At 39.3% G+C, this 18,065-nt stretch overlaps 1 protein-coding gene across 1 annotated transcript in view; it reads right to left on the reverse strand.

Annotated features, from left to right (window-relative positions):
- The window catches only part of mdn1 (midasin AAA ATPase 1), a 50,239-nt gene that overhangs the window by 8,133 nt on the left and 24,041 nt on the right, over window positions 1-18,065 (reverse strand). Inside the window, exons 44-83 of the mRNA XM_039692684.2 lie at window positions 17,652-17,811; window positions 17,091-17,207; window positions 16,764-16,972; window positions 16,130-16,278; window positions 15,838-16,037; window positions 15,440-15,666; window positions 15,213-15,326; window positions 14,462-14,591; window positions 14,281-14,387; window positions 14,044-14,177; window positions 13,799-13,959; window positions 13,586-13,706; window positions 12,865-13,081; window positions 12,497-12,737; window positions 11,879-12,005; window positions 11,440-11,604; window positions 11,115-11,329; window positions 10,461-10,848; window positions 10,259-10,371; window positions 8,901-9,564; window positions 7,679-7,840; window positions 7,251-7,533; window positions 6,921-7,159; window positions 6,077-6,172; window positions 5,858-5,952; window positions 5,645-5,769; window positions 5,367-5,519; window positions 5,011-5,120; window positions 4,836-4,909; window positions 4,162-4,345; window positions 3,757-3,910; window positions 3,380-3,526; window positions 2,714-2,840; window positions 2,530-2,635; window positions 2,265-2,380; window positions 1,460-1,879; window positions 989-1,212; window positions 598-735; window positions 337-515; window positions 89-250 (exon numbers count right to left, since the gene is read on the reverse strand). Coding sequence (XP_039548618.2) covers window positions 89-250; window positions 337-515; window positions 598-735; window positions 989-1,212; window positions 1,460-1,879; window positions 2,265-2,380; window positions 2,530-2,635; window positions 2,714-2,840; window positions 3,380-3,526; window positions 3,757-3,910; window positions 4,162-4,345; window positions 4,836-4,909; window positions 5,011-5,120; window positions 5,367-5,519; window positions 5,645-5,769; window positions 5,858-5,952; window positions 6,077-6,172; window positions 6,921-7,159; window positions 7,251-7,533; window positions 7,679-7,840; window positions 8,901-9,564; window positions 10,259-10,371; window positions 10,461-10,848; window positions 11,115-11,329; window positions 11,440-11,604; window positions 11,879-12,005; window positions 12,497-12,737; window positions 12,865-13,081; window positions 13,586-13,706; window positions 13,799-13,959; window positions 14,044-14,177; window positions 14,281-14,387; window positions 14,462-14,591; window positions 15,213-15,326; window positions 15,440-15,666; window positions 15,838-16,037; window positions 16,130-16,278; window positions 16,764-16,972; window positions 17,091-17,207; window positions 17,652-17,811 — 7,253 coding nt within the window. The remainder of the gene's footprint in view (window positions 1-88; window positions 251-336; window positions 516-597; window positions 736-988; window positions 1,213-1,459; window positions 1,880-2,264; window positions 2,381-2,529; window positions 2,636-2,713; window positions 2,841-3,379; window positions 3,527-3,756; window positions 3,911-4,161; window positions 4,346-4,835; window positions 4,910-5,010; window positions 5,121-5,366; window positions 5,520-5,644; window positions 5,770-5,857; window positions 5,953-6,076; window positions 6,173-6,920; window positions 7,160-7,250; window positions 7,534-7,678; window positions 7,841-8,900; window positions 9,565-10,258; window positions 10,372-10,460; window positions 10,849-11,114; window positions 11,330-11,439; window positions 11,605-11,878; window positions 12,006-12,496; window positions 12,738-12,864; window positions 13,082-13,585; window positions 13,707-13,798; window positions 13,960-14,043; window positions 14,178-14,280; window positions 14,388-14,461; window positions 14,592-15,212; window positions 15,327-15,439; window positions 15,667-15,837; window positions 16,038-16,129; window positions 16,279-16,763; window positions 16,973-17,090; window positions 17,208-17,651; window positions 17,812-18,065) is intronic.

Genomic DNA, 18,065 nt, shown 5'->3' on the forward strand with positions numbered 1-18,065 from the left:
ATCTTTAAAGTCGTATGACAATGTAGCAGTCATTACTTTGTTATAGAATCCTCCAGTGACCAGTAAAGGGAAGTAGAAGACAATATACCTTCTGTGCGAGTTCAGTGAAGATGTTAGCGAGAACGGACAGCAGCTTTCCGGTGGTACGGTGAGCTCCCATTAGTACAGCCAGATAATACCTCACCAACTCAGAATACAGACACAGCATGGGCTCCAAACGCAGCACACTCCTACATGCCTCTTTCAGTTCCTTCATATAAAACATTAAATATACACATTTCAACTTTTTTTTTAAAATATTGTTGCAGACAATACTGTGATTTGAGGTCAACTGACCTGTAGTCGGTGGGGCTGACAGTCATCCCTGTGTGATCGAAGTCTCTCTAGCAGCTCTGTCACGACTTTATTGACCTCCGGTAATGAGAGACTGGACGTGTCTCCACTCAGGTCTTCTTCCAGTAACTTGCTCAAGTGTCCTGGTTTCAAGAACTCCTCTGCCACCTCTGAGTCACTCTCTAGAAAAACACACAAAATGAGCACACAGACAAAGAGATCCCCCCCAAACAAGCTCTATGTAAAATCCTGGTGAATTCCTACCTCTCTTGTATTCTGACTGCTGATCCTCCTGCTTTTCTCTCTCATTCCTCTTAACAATGGTCTGAACCGCACACAGAATCATGTTTATTGCTTTCTCCAACTGCCCAGAGAACTCAACAGAAAATGGATTGGAACGTGCTGCATGGGGACAAGAAAAAAATGGGTAGATAAATGTGAATCAGCATAGACTACACATGACATACTACATACTGTATGACACAAAAAAATTATTAGGAAAGCAAGACATTTTTTTTCTATTTAGCTTTTAGCTTTCATTTATGTTTATTTCACTTTTAGTTTGAGTAATTTTAATACTTCAACTTCATTTCAGTTAGCTGCCAAGGCATATTTTCTAATTTTCAAGTTTTTCACCTAATATTTACGCTCTTACGTTTCTGTGACTGTCTGATAGAGAGCAGCTGAGTCTTCCAGGTGGTGAACTCTGTGAGGCAGGTTTCCACCTCGTTCCTTACAGCCCGGAGACCACAGATGAGGGCGGGTTGAGTATGGGGGACCAGGACTCTGTCGGGAATAAAGAGCTGTTCTACAACCGGCATCTGGCCAACCACAATGCCTAGCCGGTCTAGCAAGGAACAGCAAAGTGTGAAGTGATCCCTGTGAGGATGAGAGAGAAGATAAATGTATAATCATGAATGATGTTATAAGTATAAAAGGAGGGGGATTTAAACTAGAGATTAAACTCAAGAAGGATGGCGGATAATATCTTGCTAGAAAAATAGCTTTAGAAATGCCCACGATTTCTAGGTCTCAAAAAAATTAAAGATTCAAACACACACAGCTAATTTTTATTTATGCAAGATCATTGTTTGCACAGTTCAATTCAAGTGTTTTTCTGACTCACCAGCTATGGATAACTCTTTCTGTGGATTCCTGTGCCAATCCATCCAACTTCTCTTTCAGGTCTTTCACCTCCTTCAATAGGTTCTCCACCTTCTGCTCCACCTCCTTCCAAGCCTGCTCCCCTCTCCGCAGCAAACACGCCTGTGGCTGGACGTGAGGGGCCAGGGGAGACGGGTGGCTCAGTGTGGCCTGACCCTGCACAACTTCCCCCTCCCTGGCCTCAGCAGGCACTGCAGAAGAACCTTCAGGACAGCACTGGAAGATCCAGGAGAGCTGCTGGAGCACAACCGAGCAGTGTAGCGCTGAAGACTGAGCTCGGGTGATCCAGTGCTGGAGAGGCTCCTGAGGAGGGAGACCGCTGGCATCATCTCCAGAGGCAGCTGTGTGAGACTGGATACTCTGGACACTGTTGATCAACTTCCTGTAGTTTTAAACAGAGAGCAATCAGATAACATGCAGTGTCATGGCATACAAGAGGAGAGGCACGTCAAGTGCATAGACTGCAGTTCAAAAGTTTAGATTTGTAAGTCTCTTATGTTGTGTTCATAAAAATAAATAAATAAAACAGTAAAAACTGTTGTCTCTTTTAATACATTTTAAAATGACAAAGTTGAATTAATCAAGGCTGAAAAATTCTTGTCACCAGTGCCACATGATCTTATTATTATCAGTATGACGCATGTAAAATATTTTTTTTGCAACATTGTAAATGTCATATTTACAATGTCACTTTTAATCAAATTTAATGCATTCTTGCTAAATAAAATATTAATTTCTTCATCTAATGTATCTTGAAAGGAAAGTACCTCAGATGGACCCAGTTCTCTGTGAGTCCAGCAAGTCTTTGCCTTTGCCTCAACAAAAGTTTAAACAGGTGAGAGGTGAAACCTCGACATCGCTCTACATTTCCCAGACCAAGCTCCTGGAAGGACAAAAAAAAGAAATAAGAAACAATCCCTAACCGCAGCACTACATGAAGACTACATGAAACCAACAAAGCACAACTAACATCAAATCTAAAGCAGATGCTGAATTTATCCGATTATATCGGAGCTGATTTAAGGCCCTCACCTTAACGGCACATTGTAATGCTGTCAACATGGTGTTGCGCCTGGCCCAGGATCGATAGAAATACTTTTCACAGCCTTCCCATGCATTCGTCATCTCAGCAAATAACCTGTGGACATTAATTACTATCAAAATCAGGCTCTGACCCTCATCTCTATAGAACACACTATAGATGATGGTCACATACGTATGCTCTGTGTTGTCCTGTGACTTGACTGAAGACAAGGCTATCTTCATCTCCACTGGCGGCAGACACAGTGTCTCGTCTGGGTCTGCAGTACGACCCCAGTTTAGACCCTTGCGGTAGGACAGACCTGGAGAGAAATAAAAAAATTATCGGTCTACATCTTACATTTGGGGGTCTATGGCAGCCCTATAAACCATACATCATAGAAATGTGAAATTTGGCTTAGTTATAGAAGTGGTACAAATTAGTAATCTGACCAATTTATGGGTATCTAGGACCAACTCTAAAGCAGCACAAAAAAAAATTGTTATAACTTTAGAACCTTTTGTTCTAGAAAACTGAAACTTAGCAAACCTCAGCAAATTTGTCTCACCATGCTGATCACATTTGCCATATTACATTAAGACGCCACCCATTACAGTAGTGGCCATTTTGAAGTACACTATTCCATTTTTTCACTCCTTCTCCAAAATTTCTCCAATTCTTATGAAAATCGGTTCAGATGATCTTTGGACCAAGCCGCACACTCCTTGTTCAAAAGTTGTCACAAACTTATTGTTATAATCTTGGGAGAAACCAGGCTCAAACCTTTATAATTAAACAATGTTTCCAGTTTTTTTTTTTTTTTTTCATTCTCTAATACCACAAGAAACCACTCGGACCTACCGATCTGTGCAAGCATCTTGAAGAGATCTGCTAGTGCTCTCTGTTTCTGCAGGAGGAAGTGTTTCACCTCCGCCTTCTGCTTCTCCTGCTCCATGCTACGGTCCACCGAAAGGCTCTGCAGTGCTTGCACATTTGCAATTATCTCAACTGGACAATAACAAATTGGAAAGAAAGTTACATTTCAAGGTTCAGATGAGATTCTCACAATTCATTTATTAAATATGCCTTTAATAACCTGAACATGTTGAGTAAGCTCTAGTTAAGATGACTAGCCTGATTTAGCATATAAAATAGCGTAAAATAATCTATCTAAGAATAAGATCAGACAAAATAATCTCTGAAGTTATGAGCCTATGGGTGAGGGCAACAAGTGATACCTGTGAACTGATCCAGGTCTTCTGAGAGCTCAGGGAGAGAGATCTTCTTTACCAGTTGCACACACAGCTTCTTCATCTTCCTCGTAAGGACAGGGAGACGGGCTTGGAGAGACGATGGCTCTTTATCAGATGAGAGTTCCTCTGGGCCATCAGTCTGATTCATGAAAATTGTTTAAATACAACTATGTTTAAAAAAACAGATACCATATGGTTGATGATAAAGACAAGAAATCCTCTCAAATTCAAGATGTCATATTATATGCAAAGCATTTGTCTCATAAGTAAAAGAATTGTAAAGTAAAAGTTACATTAAAGTTACATACAAAAAAAGAAAAGTAAAAGTTACATTTTGAAATGACAGTTTGGTTTGAACTGAGTTGTTATTTCAGCTTGAGATAATGTTACCTGCAGATCTCTGCCCTTTCCAGGCAGGGCCCCTCTCAGTGCTCGGTGAACCCTGTGTAGAGGAGTCTCCTCAGGCTGTGAATCCACATCATCCATGCTGCCGCTACTGCCCTGCTCCAGCAGACAAGGTGCACACGGCTCCTTCAGTGCTGCCTCGAACTTCTTCACAAACTTAAACAGGGTCCTGATCACAGACATAATGTCATAACGTTAATTTTTTAAATCATTACAGACAGTTTGAGGCTCATTGCTTTAGCCCTATGTTAAAGCATGTCTCCGTTGAGTGCTGGAATGTAACAAACATTCTGACAAATAATGACAATATCATGTTGATGATGTGATTAAGCTGAAAACACACTACCAATATACATTTTGGGGATGGTAAGATTTTTTTTTATTAATTTTAAATTTTTTAAATATATTCCTGTGATGGCAAAGCTGAATTTTCAACAGTGTCACATGATCCTTCAGAAATCATTCTAATAGGTTCTTATTATTAATGTTGAAAACGTTGTTGTGCGGCTTAATATTTTTTGTTGAAATTGTCATTGTTCAAAATACCGTCCTTTATTTGAAATAGAAATCTTCAGTAACATTATAAATGTCTTTACTGTCATCTTTGATAAATGCAATTCATCCTTGCTGAAAAAAATCTTCTAGTCAATCACTCTCACCTGTGTGTCTTCTCCACTGACTGCTTGATGGACCAAAAACTGACATCATTCCACTTGGAGATTTTGACAAAGTCCTATATGTATCAAGATAAAGATTACATCAAATCAATAAGAGACAGGAAGAACAAATAATAATATATATGACATAAGTCTTGGCTGCTTGCGTTTCACCTACTTTGAGCTCTTTCTCTATAGGAGACCTCAGCTGGGTGACCTTGGTCTGGATGCTCTCGGAGAACTGTGTGTAGTATTTATAGAGATTCCACAGCAAACTGCCGAGTGAGTCTGTGAGGATGAAAGGACAAGGTCATGCATTTAATGTGGCCTGCATAGTCAACACTTTGTCAAACAACATTTATACACAAAGTAGCAAAAAAAGAAAAAAAAACTGTACTGTATGCATGAAAATCACTTTGAAATACATTTTAAAGATCTCTTAAAATCAAAATTGTACATTTGTAGAATTTAGTCCACGTGGGTTAATAATCTCCTCTGACAAAATAATCAAGAGAATATTCTCTATTCTCTTACCATGTCCTCCCTGTTTAGGAGCCAGCAGGACGTGGCAGTGAAAACCAAGCAACATGGACAAGCGGACAGAAAACTCTCCTAAGGTGGAGCCTTCTATGAAGGCCTGCAGTGTGGATGAGACTGACGAGAGGGATATATCCTCCACACCATCATCTACGGGACAAAAAAGTGTGATACAATGCAAAACCATTAAATGTGATATATTGGAATTACTCATTTACTGTAGGAGGAGGAGAAATCATTTTACTACTACATATATAAAAGTGCAAGTCGGTCACCATGTCTGGTGTCTATCCTCTGCTCCTGTAGGTATTTCTCTATGAGTTGGTAGATTGACAACCAGTGCTTGGTTGAATTCTCAGCGTGGCGCTTCAGAGCGTTATCAAGGCTGCTCGACCAGCAGCTGCGGAAATACAGGAGTTGAAACCAGTTAGACCGTCATGTCGCAGTCATGTCGCACCATTAACAAGTAGTGTCACTAGACTACTTACTTGAGCTCAAGTTTTCTCCACTGAATAATAAGTTGTGTGACAGCTTCCAGCTCATTCCTTAGAGACACTGCCCGGCTAGCATTGTTTTCCCAGTCCTGTGAGGATAAATGATAGAAGAACTGTTCTCAAACTGATATCATGGCCTAAGCTGTGCACAAATGGCCACTATTGACTAGTAGTGGTTTAAGGATATATACGTGCGTGAACGGATTCCTCTACCTGTGCTTTGCTGAGCAGGATCTCCAGACCATTTAAGAACTTTGCCAGAGGGCTGGAAAGACTGAATGCTAATATCCTCTCTATCACCACGGTGATCTGTGACACATAATACAATAGGAAGGTGTTAAGAGATGACATCTGAAAACTAGTCAAAAGCTTTATCAAGCTAACTGACTTTCAATTACATTACATCTCAAATGTTAACTAAGCCAGGGATTCTTTGCAAAATTAAATAACTCTCTTTTATATTGTTACTACACTGAAGCCAAAGCAAATCTGTTCTGTTCAAATCATTTTTAAACATATTAATTATTTTATTCAGCAAGGCTTCATTAAATTGATCAAAAGTGACAGAAAGACATTTATAATATTACAAAAGATCTTTAAAACAATTAAAATTTAAACATTTATAACAAGTGCTGTACTTTCTATTCATCATCAAAGAGTGTTCAAAAAAACATATCACTGTTTCCACAAAAATATTAAGCAACACAACTGTTTGCAACACTAATAATAAGAAGAAATGTTTCTTGAGCAGCAAATCAGCATATTAGAATGATTTCTGAAGGATCATGTGACACTGAAGGCTAGAGTAAGTATTTGCTACTGGAAATTTAGCTTTGCCATCACAGGAATAAATTACATTTTAAAATAATTTCACAACGCAAGTTTTTACTGTATTTTTGATTAAATAAAAATAGCCTTGGTGTGCATAAGAAACTTCTTTCAACAACATTAAAACACTTTTTTTTCTCTTATTTTTTTTAAGGCCCCTATGTACCCCAATTTCAAAACTCCTCAATTAGTTCATAGTTATGACAGTAATAGTAATGGCTACTCCCACCTGAACAAGAGCAGGGTGTTCGGGCCAGTCGTTGAGGCGCTGTTTCACGGCCTTACTCAGCTGTTCTAGCGCTGGCAGACAGATCCGGGCCTGACTCATGTTAGGCTCTATGTAGAAGTCATACGGCCCATCATTCTGAAGAATCAGTCCAGCTGGACCCCCTGAACCGCTAACTGTGTTTTGGAGCAGAGTGCTGAGGAGGAGCTGAGAGCCCATCAACTTAGGATCCACTTCACAGTCTAAAAGAGAAGGGGAGAAACAGGGAAAGTTTAGATGAAGACATACATAGAGCCTGTGGAGTTCTGATCTGAATAAATTATGCCTTCATACCCATTAGATGGTAGAAGCGGGCTATCAGTGGAGCTGTGATTTGATAGGATGAAACCAGGGCACTAATGTGGTGTTTGGTGTGATTGGTTGGGGATTTGGGCTGGTACCAAAGTGACTGAGCGTAAGACAAGCAGAGTCTCTGATGGACCTGAACCACTGTGCTCATGTTGCTGACCAGCAGGAAGCTGCTTGTCTCACTAGACTCCTCCTTATCTACATCATCGTCATCCTCTATGATTATTGGCTGATCGAGACTAGGTTCTGAAGTGATATCAGAAAAATCCTGTTGAAAAAAGTGGAGAACACACTTTATTGGCCAAAGTACAAACTCTAATTTGACAACCATGGAAAGGGCAACAAAACAAGCAAATGTGTGTGAACAGATTTAGAGACACATAAAACAGATGACAGGTTTAGTCCATCTTTACCTTGTGGTAGGAAGGAAAAGAGCGTCTGAACTCCCTCTCCTCCTGTTGGTCCTCTGTAAGGCCTGTCCCGTGGAGACGAGAGCGGCTGCGATACAGACTGGCTTCCATCTGCTCTTTTTCTCTAGCTCTCTTCTCCTGCTCGTCCCACTCATTCACTATAGCCTGAACAAAACACAGTCTATGTCACTCTTGTTAACATCACAAAATAGCTTTCTCACAAAAACTGCTTTGTGAATATGTATCTAAACAACTCAATTCCACTGAAAATGTTTCTCTGCAGGTTTAAACATCTAATAGTAATATTGAGTTGAAAAAAAAATGCTGTTAACTTGGAGTAAATGTTTTCCTGAATAGATAATATGCTTGGCTTTAAAATCAATAACGGTAACACTTTATTTTACAGTGTCCTTGTTAAATGTAGTTAGTATAGTAATAACTTCTGCATAATTATATGCAACTAACCCTAAACCAAACCTAATCCGAACCCTAACCCTATAGTAAATACATGGTAGTTAAATGTATATTTACACTGTAACGAGTAATATTAATTAACTACAAGGACACCTAAAAGACCTTATTAACAATACAAAAAAATATATATAGTATATAAAGTAATTATTATATTATTATAACCAGTATTAATTAATACTATTTTAAAATGTTTTTATTAATTGAATTAAAGCTGGAATAAAATACAGTAGTCAACATTTGAAAAGGATGAAAAAAAGTTAATCAAAGTTGTCCTAAGACAAGAACAGGTATTGTTCAAAATTTATGTATAACTTTGATGAAAGGTTTTGATCCACTTCAAATGTAGACTACTGTACTTAATATAATATTAGATGAAAAACTCAACTTAAAGCATAACTTTAAGGAAACCAACAATTAAAAAACTTAAATGAAAATGAGAACCTTGCCAACTAAGTGAATAGTTGAAGTAATTATTCAAACTAAAACTGAAATAAAGCTATAAATAGAAAAAAATAAAAAAACACAAAAACTAAAATGAATATAAAAATTTTATAATAGTATATAATTAGCATATTAATAGATATAATACACATTATGTATTTATTCATTATAAAAAAAAGTTTGACACAACATTAAAATCTGAGATCCAAGTTTAGATTAGTTGAAATGAAATTCAAAATCTTCTAGACTTTCTATTCTCATGTTCTTGACACAGGTTTTATTGTTTGGGATTTTGTACTTCATATCTCACCTGGCAAACATGTCTGAAGAGTTTTTGTGTCTCTGCACTGAGATGGCCGGCACTCAGCGTGTGACTCTGTATGTAGAGCAGCGCATTCAACAGCAACAATGCATGATCTGGGATCACGTGGCTGACCTCTGTCGCTGGCAAAAGCTTTCCCAGGCCCTTTAGCATACGCATGCATTCCCTTGAACACAGGTAGTCTGCACAGGCCAGATCAGAAGATGCCGCTGGACTTGGAAAAGCTAGCATAGTGGACACGAGACGCGTCAGACCTGGTTGGGCAGTCATTGAGGAGGACACCTGAGACGCCAAGAGTCGCATGCCATGCTGCACCTGCAGAATTGCTGCCCTCAGGGGCACCACCACATCAGGATAGAGCGGGTACTCCTCAACCAGCCGCTGGCAAAAACGGTGCTGTGAAGCCTGCCAGACGGCCTCCTCCTTCAACAAACCCTGAATCCCCAGCCTGGATTTTGGCCCCGGGGCTTGTAAGGCCTTCAGGAGGTGGGAGAGCAGGTCACCAACTGCAGCTGGTTGGCCGATGCTGCACAGGTAGTGCTGGAGTTCCTGATATAGGCGACCGTATTGGGAGTCAGGGGGGCGGCAGGCTTGTTTACGACTCAGTTCACAAATCTGCTCCTTGACCTGCTGCATACGGATCCACAGGTATCTAAAATGGACACACAAACAACAAAAGAGTTTTAAACATTAATTTGAAGTCTGTAGGTATAAACAGATATTAATATTCTTGACAACAAACATAAGCAATTTTTTTTCATGCTTGATAACCAGGAAATAGTCCATATACAAAAACTATATTATTTTAGCTAATAAAATAAAAATAAACACTAAAAGACAAAAAAAAATATTTTAAATGCAACAAGTGAATTTAGCATTATAATCACAGCATTATAAATGTACAGTGAGAATGAATTTTTCATTTTGCGATTTGATAAAGATTTCAATTAACATTGTTATTAAATTGTTTATATTTTAAAAGATTCACTTGAAGTATAACATGACAGCGATGGTAATCTAAATGTAAAAATAGGCAAGAATTAAAATTCCCATTTCATTGACAATGGCTGGAAATCTCTAATATCTGTCGATAACTGATATGGTGCTTATATCTCCTTGATCCATACAAATCTGCATAGTAGACTGTAAAACAGGGGAATTAAAATTGCCTGAAAATCTCTCATATCGGCCGATAACTGATATTGGCTGAAAACCTCAAAACTGACATGGTTCCAAGATCTTGTGCATCCATAGAAATCTATGTGGTTTGTTGTGAAAACAGGGGAATTTAGCATAAATTCATTAAAAATTGTACCAGAAGTAATGGAAGCTGAATCTGTGGTTACCTGATGCGAGGATGCTGAAAGCTGTCAGTTGTGCTACTCTCCTCAAGCTCCGCCCCTGTGAGAAGCTGTGAGGAAAGACTCCGCCCTCTCCACTCTTCCTGTAACAAAGCAAGCTGAGAGACACACAATTTGCATTTGTAGAGGAAAGGTTCAATTGATCTCTAGAATGTCACAAAATTAGCCACTTGCAAGCTTGTCTCACCTCCTCTTGTGCATAGTGGAGTTTATACCCCCTTTTTACTGCAGGGTCAAAAATTGTTTGTGGAGCCCAAACTTGGATTTGCAGCAGACCCATGTTCACCCAGAAAACTCCAGAGCGGGCAAGCTGGACCGAATCCTGTGACCGGTTGTGTGCGAACTGCGTCAAGCATGTGATTAAGGTTTCCAGAAAGCCCTCTGGGAGCAGGTTTTCAGGCAGGCCTTCTCTGAGGGCGATCTGAATATCCTGGGCACCACCAATGGGGTTTGGGCCTTCAGTTAGACTATCACAGGATTCTGCATAGCTCTCCTGTAAACCTGGAGACAACAGCTCACAGAGCGACTGCAGCTGTCTACGCAACACAAGTCCTTGCAACCTACAGTCAGTTAATCTACAGAGAATGAGAGGGGAAAAAAAATGGGTCATTGTAGAAATGACAATACAAATTAGTGCTGTCAAATCGATTAAACCGCATCCAACAAAAGCATACATATATATACAATCACACATATTATGTAAACACACAACTAATTCAAATAAAAAACATAAAATACAACATATTTAAATACATATTATAATATTACAATCCCATACTCTACAAACATTTTCAAAATCTAACATATGTATCCGTGTTTAGGTATGATATGTGGTCACTACCTGAAGTCAGCAAGCTCAGCCATAGCCATATTATCCCAGATCACAGCATTCAGATCTTGCAGCTGTCCAGTTCTCTCTCTCCACTCGCCCAAGGTCACCCGTGATGATGACAGGAAGTGTGACCCTGATGGATCCCATCGGCCGCTAACATCCGTGTTGCTCAGAACTCCCAGCATGCAGCGGGACCACACCGCACGACTCAAGATGCCAGGGCCCTTCACATCGACAAACATGTCAAGGTTATTTATTCATGTTAAATAACATGTTAAATTCAAATTAAAAAAGCACACAGGTTTTAGCGCTTTCTCCTCAAACACACACACACCGTATCAGATGGTCCCAACAGTGATCTGGACTTGATGTTCTCTTCAGTGTTCAGTGGATTCCACTTCAGCCAACGGTCAGGGTCAGAGGTCACACTGCTACTCCATAACGCTGCCAGTGTCTCAGACAGTAGCTCACACCACACCAGCGGCAGCTCCTCCACAGGCTGGTGAGGGAATTAAAACAAGAATGAAAACTGAAAGTAATATTTTAGTCCCTAATGAAGCATGTGATTCCCAGTAAATGGAGAAAGGAATACTTCATAGATCATAGATCTATGAAGTTAAACTCAAAATAGTTTAAACTAAAAACCAAAGTCATTTGTATTGTTTGTATGGTACATTTAATAATCAATTGAAGCTTGTCAAATGTGACTCAAAATGAAACATGGGCAGTGATGAGAACACCGGAAGCATTATTATGAAGGAGATTTGACAGACCCTCTCAGTGCCTAGCAGGAACCAGAGAGGCTGCAGCTGTCGGATGTTCATGGGTGTCGACTGCATACAGAAACGCAGATGATTAGAGAAGGACCTGCGCAGACCATCTTCTGCCTTCTTATTGCCTCTGTAAAGCAAAATATACAACACAATATGAGTAAAAAACCGAACAAAGAACGGCTTATGCTACAAGATTAGATCCTACTTTGCAAAATCAAGTTTTGTTATTAAATAAAACTAATAAACAGCCTTTTCTTTCATTGAAATAAAGCTAAAACAAAATATAATGCTATTAACAGCCCTGTCTGTGAAATAGAGCCTAATTGTTTTATAATTGTTAAAGGTAGGGTACATCGTGATAGCAATCAATAATAGAAATGGTATAAATATAATTTAAAAAAGTACACAAGGTTCATGAGGCCATGCATAGCTGTTGACAGACGTCAGTCACCGAGTGCCAAACACAAACAGCAGCCTTCTTTTACATGTAGTGCTCTGAGGGGAGGGTGGGATCTTATGCTTTCAATGCTAGCTTGCTATTGATTAGCAAAATTCTCTCTGAAATTGCCAACCCTACCTTTAATAATTTGATTGAGAAATTGAGAAACATCATCATACCCTGGTGTGACTGACAGATACAGCAGGTCTGTGGTGACTTTCATCTGGTTAAGTACCGCCAGCTCCTCCAGTGCTGGCCACAGTTGAGCCCTGCGTGCAAGCTGCAGTAACACCTCCCTGTCTGGTGCGGCACAGTCTCCCACTTCCTCCTCATTATCTTCAGATAGAGAGTCCAGCAGGCCACAAGAAGCCATATGACCCTGTTGCTGATCCACACAGCTCACAAGCCTCTCCAGGACACCTAGATAGGAAGATATATTGTGTTAATAAACTAAGGGGGTCAGGTTTTGCCTGGTTGTATGGTCTAGCACTGCCACAATTTTTAAGAATTACTGTAAATAATGTAAGGTAACCCAAGTGACGTTTACCTGACTTCTGAGGCTCCAGCAGGAGGTTAGCCTGAAGCACTAGACCCCAAGCTTCTAGCAGAGCCTCTTTTGAGTCAATTCCCATGGCCACACCACGGAGACGAGACACCTCTTGTTTCCATAACGATGAAAGGCTGTTGTCAAGGCGCAGGTCCCTAACATCCAAAGCCCCGCACAACACTCGCAAACGGGCCGCACACTCAGCCACCGCCTCCAGCTGCACGGAAAAAAATTGCAGGATTATTTTAGATCACTTAGAATGCAGGATTGAAATAAAATACTTCTGATACTTTTAATATAATTTATTTTTATTTTTATTAGACATAAACTTAAAATTAGAAATTAATACCATTTCTTCAGCAAGAACACATTAAATTGATAAAAAGTGATAGTAAAGACATTTGTAATGTTTCAAAACATTTACATTTCACTAATTTCTACTTCTGTACTTTCATATAAAAAAATAATAAAAAAGTGTACTAAGATTTAATCAAAAATATTTTAACGCCGATAATACCAAAGTAGTATTTTAAAATGATTTTTGAAGGAACATATGAAACTGAAAATGTAATGAAATGCATAAAATAAATTAGGTTTTAAAATATTGACTTTTTTAATATTTATACAATTGCTGTATACAATTGTATATATATATATATATATATATATATATATATATATATATATATATAATCTATCCATATTCTGTATATCGCCAAACCTTGAATGGCAGTGGCTTTCCTAAAGTCTTCTGAATGCCCTTCAGTGCAGAGGCCACAGCCACAGAGCTGGAAAGTGTGTTCTGGATGGCTGTAGAGATGGTGTGTAATTCCTGTTGGCCTCTGAAACAAACATACACATATTTACATAGTAACAAACACTAAAGAGAACATTACATGAAGGCTTTTAATCATGTAATAAAGTCATTACTCACTCATAGTCACTATCTCCCATTAAAAGCTGAGGCAGTCGCAAAATCAAGTTTTTGTGCACCCACTGCCAGTGCAAGGACAGCACACACACCCCCCGTGTATCCGCAGACAGCGAGTTACACACAAGCCAGAAACGATCCCTCCACTGCAGCAGCTGCAGGATCTGGACACAGAAATCACATCACTGTAAACCATCTGCAAAACAGCAGCAACAGCTGCAGCGTGGCTCTAATGAAACCGTTCTGACCTCAAACACGAGGTGGTCAGAGATGTAGGGCTGGCCCGACTGTATGGCTTGCAGTACGAATGAATCCCACAGGTCGAAAAACGAGCGCAGGTGGACCAACACTGGATGAGGCAGGTGGCCTATGTCCACCGTTCCTATAAAACCCAAACATATGTAATAGTCACATACAAACTAGTGTGTTCATGTCTCCTAATATTAACAGGGTGTTTTAACATGGCTGTGGAAGTGTGTGAATACCTTTTGAGAAGGCAGTGGCAAGTCTCAGGGCACTGTTATGAGGTGAGCTGTTTCCAGCACTGCTGTTAACAGCTGCTCTCTCCTCTCGGTCCATCAGCAATATGATCCTTTCAAAACAAAACATAAAACATGTAACATTTACATTACAAAAACATTCCAGTAAAACAGAATAAGGACTTACCTGTTGGCAACAGCGTTTAGCGCTTCCATGAATTCCATGTATCTCTCCTCATCCTCAAAGTTGCAGGTGTTGGCCAAGATGTCCAAGTACTGCTTGTTCCAGCGCATGTCAACCAAAATCCTGTAGTCATCTGATCAAGAATGTTTTTTTTTTTAGTAATTTCACAAGTCTGATTGAATATTATAGGTTTGAATATTAATGTTTTTTTTGTGACACGAATTTGCTTTTTTCAGAGTAAATGTTAAAGTCCATGAAACTGCATTCTTAATGCATTTAACTTCTATTATGTGACTGACTTTATAACGAACCACAATGTTTAGCAGAAAATAATAAAGGGTGGGTCTTTTATCTATCAGGACTTGAATTAATTGTTTTGTCATTTGGATTGATATACCAGGATATTTTTTTCCCTACCTTTTCCCAAACGAACAGTTCGTCCAACTGTTTTTACTGTACTTTATTTATTTTTTATTCTAAACCGTTTTAATTATTCTTATTTGTTTGGATTATTTTAATTTATTCTATGTAAATCACTTTGAAATTACCATTGTGTATGAAATGTGCAATATAAATAAACGTGCCTTGCCTTGCCTTTCCTACCCACACGGCTTTAGTTACATCAGCAGAAAGTTGCTTAAAAGGACTCAGAGATCACTGATTATTAGTGCACAGTTAAACCGTGGGCATTTTCTAAGAAAGAATCTGCTTTCATTTTTTTTATGACTGCATATATACAAGAGTGTATATGTACCTGTGCTGTGTGGCTGCAAAAGCTCTGCTAGACATTTGCCTTTCCCAATGAGCTTGCTGTTGAATACGGCCTTCAGAGCTGTGCATCCTGCGTCCAACTGCATCAGAGCTGCATCTGCAAGGACAAGCATGATCTCAGGACTGTGACAGATAAGTTCTCAAGTAGTATGACTACACAAGGTATATCAAAGACACATTAAAAAGCCTTATTTTTCCTATACAGCCTACCTGGTGCATGTTTGTAAGTTTTGGTAAGGTGAGACAGCCAGCTGGTTCTGAGAACCCAGTCACTGTGAGAAGCTCTTTCTGTCAGTATTTTAACGGCTGTCGGGAGGAGACGCAATGCGTTCTCTGCTCCTCCATCCAGTCCTCCACCTCCTGAAAACTGAAGCCCATCCAGTACAGCACCACTCTGCATCGCCCTCTGCAGGTCAACTAGGCTTAGTGGACGATTCCTGAATCGGTAAAGGTTATTATACATGGTTATTGTTAACTACAACTAAAAAATAATGTTTTTTCCCCCTAACATTTTTGGAAATTGAAATAATCAGCTCAAAACTACAACAAAATAAAATGAACAATGAAGTGGCTGGTAATAAAGAACAAAAAGAATGCATAGTTCTGACCTTTTCCCGTAAAGGCTGAGAGTGTTGAGGCAGTACAGGAGGACCTGTCCGTCTCTCTGGACACTGGAAAAACACGAGTCCTCAGTGCACAGCAGGGCTGAGGGGATGCAGTCCGGCCACACGCCTGCACATAGCAGTCCACTGCCCCAGTCCTCAGAGTCCAGCACTGCCAACTGCCTCTCTATGACTTCCTGTGCCACCTGAGACAGAATGTGAATGATGGGGTATAATTTGACGGATTACGGAATGATATATTTTAGCTTGTCATGCTTATTGAAAAATGTCTATGAACCTGCTGGTTAGCAGTGGTGCGCTGACAGAAGGCATAAGCCTCTCCACAGGCCTGTAAAAGAGCACTGGGGAGATCCACACCCCTCTGGAGTTGACCAGACAACAGAGACGCAGCATGGAGCAGAGATGACATGGATGACGCAGGCGAGTCTAAAAGACATTAGAGAGAGACTAGCCATTAACCTTTATCCCAGGACGTCATTCACTACCCTCAGCCTCATTCATTTTTTAAGGTTAGACATTAACCTTCTAGGTTTTCCTCAATCTATTCATTATAAATTATAATCTTAAAAAAAAAAAAAAAAGTGTTTTCTATTTTGTTGTAAAACGTGTATGGGGTCGCCAGAGACCCGAGGTTTGTAATAGTAGTATTAAGTATATTTTTTCTGTGAAACAACAATTGAATCTCTGATGACTCAATAAGTCCAATTCCCCTTGTCATTGTCCAATACACAATGATGATGTGATGTTTCACTTATAATTACCAAAGACAAAAAAACAAAACAAAAAATAGACACAAGTATCATCAGCAAAACTTGAAATGTCTCAGCGATTTACTTCAGAGGAAGTACTGAACGCAATCAAATATGAGTATCACTAAAACTCTGAACAAGGGTTATTAATCACAGACGCACCCCATATGGACTTCTTGATTTCTGAATGAATGGAGATGAGCAGGTCACACACACAGTCTCCAGTCACTCCCAGGGTGTGTAAAACCATCTTTAGATCCAGAGTGTCCCAGCACACACCCTCATGCTCGCCAGGGATGTAGATTTCAACACCACGGTTCCTCATGGCTCGAGAGATTTCCCCGTGCGTGGGGTCCATGGTGAGAAACAACCTAGAACACAGTGTGAAATAGGATTAAGCAAAATATTTCTCAGAGATCTGTACTTTCACATGAAAAAATAAGTTTGCAAACAGTTTAGCTGTGGTGTCGGTTGATGGTTTGATTGTACCTGAAGTTAGGGTGGGGGGTAATGGTAGGTGTGGTTCCATCAATAATTCCTCGTTCATTAATAGTTAATGACCCGCCAGGCTCCAGGAGGGCGTTGAGTCGATCCAACACTGAAGGGCTGAAACATACACATAATTAGTTCATTTAAGAAATGTCATATATCTGGTCTATCTAGAAAACGTAGTCAATCGTGGAATTCTGCAGCAAAGTATATTTTTCACGTTTCATGTCTTGTATCACTCTGCACTCTTTCTTAAGTAACCTAAAACTTAAATCAATATTTCAAGACCACTTATTTAAATCTAATATGATAAGCAGCCATTAAATTTGACAATTATAAGAATTTCTGCTTCTATTGGATCACCAATGTTAGATTTTTCCGTGGTGACAAAATGTTATGCCAGCAGGTGAATAAAAATCAGTCATTGAATCATTTACTCAACTGATTCCTTAAAACACAGACTTATCAATTAGTCATATCATTATTTATTAAAATGTGTCTACAAATCTACCAAGAGACTCCAAAAAGAGTGTTCAAGCATTTTAATCATTTTAAAAAGACCTGCAGAAGTTGACATTGTCCATGAGCAACCAGTCTCCAGCCTGCAGTGCCTGAACTAATGTCCCATCCAGCCACTCGAAACCACCATGAGTCCAGCCGTCCTGCATCTGAGCCAAGCGCTCCTTCAGTAGAGTGAAGTCCATCTGCAGCTTTGACATGTCTGCAGGGGCCATCAATGATTTTAAATGGATAAGCCGCAAAATAAGTTAAGGAAATAAGGAAAAAATCATTTTTTACATATATTTAAATGTATTTTATATTTAAAAAATACAATGTAATATTTCTAATCTCAAATAATACTAAACATAACTATTAAATATATATGTATTTTACATTTGATATATTGTTTATACATTTATTTTTAATATTCAATAATAAAAGTAATTTTCAAACCATTCTTATGGATACATGTTT

The sequence above is a fragment of the Pimephales promelas genome, chromosome 13 (genome assembly GCF_988280905.1).
Source record: "Pimephales promelas chromosome 13, fPimPro1.hap1.1, whole genome shotgun sequence".
NCBI lineage: Eukaryota > Metazoa > Chordata > Actinopteri > Cypriniformes > Leuciscidae > Pimephales > Pimephales promelas.